The sequence below is a fragment of the Empidonax traillii genome, unplaced genomic scaffold (assembly GCF_003031625.1).
Source record: "Empidonax traillii isolate 1590-97213 ecotype Southwest subspecies unplaced genomic scaffold, ASM303162v1 scaffold3845:size10777, whole genome shotgun sequence".
In the NCBI taxonomy this organism is placed as follows: Eukaryota; Metazoa; Chordata; class Aves; order Passeriformes; family Tyrannidae; genus Empidonax; species Empidonax traillii.
Window position 1 is genome coordinate 1 of NW_020959038.1, and position 5,064 is coordinate 5,064.

General features: G+C 44.0%; 1 protein-coding gene across 1 annotated transcript in view; it reads right to left on the reverse strand.

The window, feature by feature from the left end:
• Window positions 1–23: 23 nt before the first annotated feature.
• The window catches only part of LOC114072742 (protocadherin gamma-A12-like), a gene marked incomplete at its 3' end in the record, with an annotated part of 10,221 nt that continues 5,180 nt past the window's right edge, over window positions 24–5,064 (reverse strand). The window contains exons 2-4 of the mRNA XM_027910601.1: window positions 3,138–3,240; window positions 2,663–2,770; window positions 24–256 (exon numbers count right to left, since the gene is read on the reverse strand). Coding sequence (XP_027766402.1) covers window positions 24–256; window positions 2,663–2,770; window positions 3,138–3,240 — 444 coding nt within the window. The remainder of the gene's footprint in view (window positions 257–2,662; window positions 2,771–3,137; window positions 3,241–5,064) is intronic.

Genomic DNA, 5,064 nt, shown 5'->3' on the forward strand with positions numbered 1-5,064 from the left:
TGCCCGCTCTGGCCGCCTCTCGCCTCTGCTGCCCGTGCCGCTGCCGCTCTGGCCGCCACTGGCCGGGCGAGCGAGCAGCCTGCGGGGGCAGGACGCTGCGGCGGCGGCGGCTGCGGCTCCAGCGCCGCTCGGCGGCGGCCAACAGCGACACCCGGAGGCGCCGCCGCAGCACTGCAGCCGCCTTTGGGCCGCGCTGGGGGCTGCACCGGCGCTGGGTTCTCTCCGCGATTCCACTCAGGAAGTGCAGAAGAACTTGCTTAGTGCTCAAAGAAAAACATAATCTACAGCAACCATAGCCGTGTCATACCTAAGAGGTTTTTTTTGTAGCTGCAGCAGACTTTTGAAGCAGCATTACACTCTGACTTTTGCATGTTAGTCTCTGAGCTGTCATGAAAACTAAGGAAATAAGCATGTGTGCTGGAGCAGTAAATGGTTTCCTCATTCACAGTCAGAAAATTGAAGCCCTGAGTCTAGTTTGCAACTAGAACAATGGAAAGGCAGGAGGATCTCCTGAAATATCCAATCACTGCTCTTTCAGCTTTTCCAAACGCACTGTACCAGTTTATGCTAACACTGGAATTGTTTCATCTTCCTGCCCACATATGTCTCTGAGGATCTTGTAAAAGTATGAATTTCATATTAGTCTGAAATGTTCAGAGTTTGATTCTCATTTAGAGTAATTATTAGAACTGAGGAGGAAAGGTGAAGCCCAAAGGTAATGGACCTGAACTCAGAACAGTGTCCCTGTCCATACCATGTCGAAGAAAAGAAACCGCACATCATCGCACTGGCTCTTCTTCTATCCAGAAAAAAAACTTCTGTGCTCTTGGTTGTAATTTCAAACTCCAAACCCTTCATTAATAATCAGTTTCACATTTGTACTGGGAGCTGCTGTGCAAAAGTCCTGTCAACTGGCCAATGCAGTGTACAGTGTGTACAACACAAACAGTTGTGAGCTATTCAATGATTTCCAACCATTAACACAGGAACCCCAAACCTCCACCTAACCTCACTGAGAAAGGTACATCAGGTCTGTAATTTTCAGTTGTTGTGCCACAACTCTGCCTTGAAAACTCATGCCCAGAGAGCCTGGAAAGTCACTGAGACCTCAAGGGGCAGGCTAGGTGAACTTCACTTATTTCATAGGGCTGCTAAGTCTCTCTTACTCTGGGCTGAATGGCTTTACTAAGCTTTAGATCTTTCTTTAATTAGAGTGACAAAATTACCTGGCATATAAAAAAACAGAGAAGCCAAATCAAATATCTACCACTGCCTCAAATAGGGCTGATTATTTGTTACTGCGACAAATCCAGACCTGTGAAGTGTATGAAATCACACAGAGGGGCATGTAGTCATGTAGTCCCCAAAAAGATAAGAACAATCCCCAAGTAGCTGGGATTGACCAGCAGCACTGAACAGTCTGTACTCTGTTCCAGAGCTTGCCAGAGGGTGGTCAGAGGTGACTCCTGCTATGCAATAACCCTTCTTGGCCTTGTTTAATCCTTGCTACCCACCTGGAGTGAGCAATGGGTGTGTGGAAGTTTCTTCCCAAGGTCCCTCTTGAAAGCAGAAACTCAAATCTCTCACTCGTTTCTGATTATTAATAGACAAAATCAAAAACTGTGAGTCCCTCTGAGGGAAACACTGGACTCCTGGAACATACAAGTGCTTTGCCACATCTCTGCCCTGAAAAATAATCTCCCCCTGTACCTGGAAGTCACAGCAGTCTGAACCCAAAAGCAAGGCCTGTAAGTCTCACTCTGGCTTGGATAGAAGGGGGTTCATTTCTGGAAATTCATCAGTTCTTGTGAATTTTTGTACTTTGTGGCCTGCTCATCTCCTGTGAACATGAAGCACATAACATTCTCACACACAACATTCTCTCTTCAAGTAGTGCTCTAGGTCATTGAGCATTTGCTGGAAAACAACACTCACAAGTGGAAGTCTTCCAGGAAATAAAACATGAATTAAGATCCAGGTTGGGAAAATATAATTATCGCTTTGATGAAACTTTCCATCAAAAAGTAATAGATGGATATAGGTGGAGAAAGGAGGTTTTGCTCAGGAATTACAAGCCACTTAACCCATATGTCATCATTCACACCTCTCTCCAACCCTGTGCAACTTGCAGGTTTGCTTCTGACCCTTGTACTGACCAAAACCTCTCATGAGAGGATAATGCATCACACTCAGGCAATCAGGAGCAGTCATCCAGCAGAGGCTGGATCATCCTTCTTTTTACTTATGGGCAATCTTTCCCCTTCTTTTATCACACACACCATTCACACAAATTTATCTCTCTCACACCTGTCTGCCATACCATCTGTAATATGACTAAGAGACACTAACACAGGATAAAATAGTCCTCAGTTCTCAGCAATTTTTCTGCTATGTGACCTGCTCTTCTCACACAAATATGAAGCCCTGAGTTTAAAAGCTTTCTCATGGGTGCCTTCCTCAACCTAAGTCTTCTGAGAAATTATAACAGCTTATCCTCTGGTTTCTGTTTGTTCTTGCTCACACGTAAAATCCTTAGGTGGTTGAAATAAGCATGTGCTGCTAAACAACATGTAGCTTCAAATGCAAAAGCAGATTCCAGAAATAGAGAAAGCGGAGTAACCTCTCCCCTGAACTTCCTGTTCTACAGACAAAACAACCTTACTTCCCTCAGCTGCTCCTCATAAATCTTGTTCTCCAGATCCTTCACCAGCTTCATTGCTCTGCTCTGCAAGTGCTTCAATAGTTCAGTGTCATTCTGATAGTGAAGGGTCTGAAACAGAACACAGAGTTCAAAGTGTGGCCTCAGCACTGCCAAGTACAGAGGGACAATTCCTTCCCTGATCCTCCAGGCCACGCTATTTCTGATACAAACCATGAATGCATCAGCCTTCTTTGCCACCTGGGCACAATTCTAGCTCCTATTCAGCTATCATTTGACCAACACCCCCAGTTCCTTTTCTGCTGAAAAGCTTTCCAGCTACTCTTCCACAAGCCTGTAGTGCTTCATGGGACTGTTGAGACCTCAAGTGCAGTATCAAGGACTTTGCCTTTTGACTCCTCATACAATTGGCCTCAGCCCATCAATCCAGCCTGTTTGGATCCCTCTGTTGAGCCTTCCTACCCTCAAGCAGACCAACACTCCCACCCAACTTGGTGTCATCTGTAAACTGATTGAGGGTGCACTCAATACCCACTTCCAGATCAGTGATAAAAATATTGACCAGGACTGGGTCCAGGAGCCTTGGGGAACACCAGGCATCAACTGGATTTAACTGCATTCTCTGCAATTCAGGGCTCAGCCATCCAGTTTTTACCCAGCAAAGAATACACCTGTCCAAGCCATGAGCAGCCAGTTTCTCCAGGGGAACCCTGTGGGAAACACTGTTTTACTAAACTCCTGGTAACCAACATCCATAGATTTCCACCATCCATTAAGCAGGTCATCTTGTCATAGAGGAAGAACATGTTAGTTAAATAGGACCTGCCTTTCATAAAGCCCTGCTAACTGGGCCAGATCACCTGCTTGTCCTGTAAATGCCATGTGATGGCCCTCAGGATGATCTGCTCCAAAATTTACAGGCCTGCAGTTCACCAGATCCTCCTTCTGGCCCTTCCTGTAGACGGGTGTCACATTTTCTAACCTCCAGTCAACTGGCAACTCCCTGGTTAGCCAGGACTGCTGAACAATGATGGGAAGTGACTCAGTGAGCTCTTCCACCAGCATCCCTTGGGTGGATCTTTGTGTGTGCCATTGCAGGTTGCTGCAAAGTTGAATTCTCTCATTATGGGGTTGTCATTCTGCTCTTTATCCTTGAATTCCAGCTCATGGGTTTGGGTACTTGGAGAACAAGTGATCTTTCTATTGAATACTGGGCAAAGAAGGCATTAAGTACCTCAACCTTTTCCTCATCTTTTGTCACTACACCAGCCTCCACAAAAGACATATTCCCATCCAACAAAGGATGGAGATTCTCCTTAGTCATCCTTTCACTAATAAAATAGATATAGATACATTTTTTAATTTTTCTTTTTTGTATCAGGTAGAATAAAATTTCTTAGGGCAAACTTTTGAATAGAAGCAACTCAAGTGCATTGTCCTCCATCAGGTGCAAGCTGTGTTAACTATGACAGACAAAGAAATGACCATCTGTTTCTCTACAGTTCCACTCTCCAGAGATCCCTTGTCTTTTCTCCAACCCTGCAAAACTGGCAGTTTGCTTCTCAGAACTGTAAAGAATGTATCATGAGAGGATAAAACACTATGATTGCCCCAAGAAGAAAGATACATTTGTCTGCTTACCACTATCCTTAGAAGAAACAGAAAGATTCTAAAACACAGTATTGATAATAGGCCTACATAAAACAGGATGTGTCATGGCTTAGGGGGAATCTCCTTCACTCTTTCATCATACACACTCTTCCACCTCTACTAAGGTTATATTTACATTTATTTCTCCCAACAATAACTGGACACAAAGATACTCTCACCCCTTTCCACCCACTGTAGCATGAACAAGAGACACTAACAAAATGATGTGTTGCTAAAGGAAGCCACAGTGATAATTACAAGTAAAGCTACATACATAGGAAACCAAAACCATAAATAGCACAGGCAAGGCAAGGAAGTATTAGGAGACAAAGGATTGGTAAAGAAAGTCACCAGGACAGCTTCTTGGTCTGTGTGTATAGATGAAGTCTTAATGTGGTACACCTTACAGACACCTTATCCTGTATTTGAGAAATTCTACTGAGAAATTCCAAGAGATTTTCTTTTTGCTTCTGCTTCATTTTGCTCACACATAAAATTCCGTCTCAAGTGTTTGAAGTAAGTTTTTGCCAGAAAACTATACTCTTAATTTCAAATGCAAGAGTACATACCAGAATTGGGGGAAAGGAAGAACTATCTTCCAGGAAACAAAAGAGTGACAGAAAGTGTAATTACAGCTATGAAGAAACTCTACATTGCAACATTTCAGGGGGCTACAGGTAGATAATGGAGGTTTCACACAGGAATTAAAAGACGTTCTACTCATGCATCATTGTTCTATATGCACAGCTATTGTG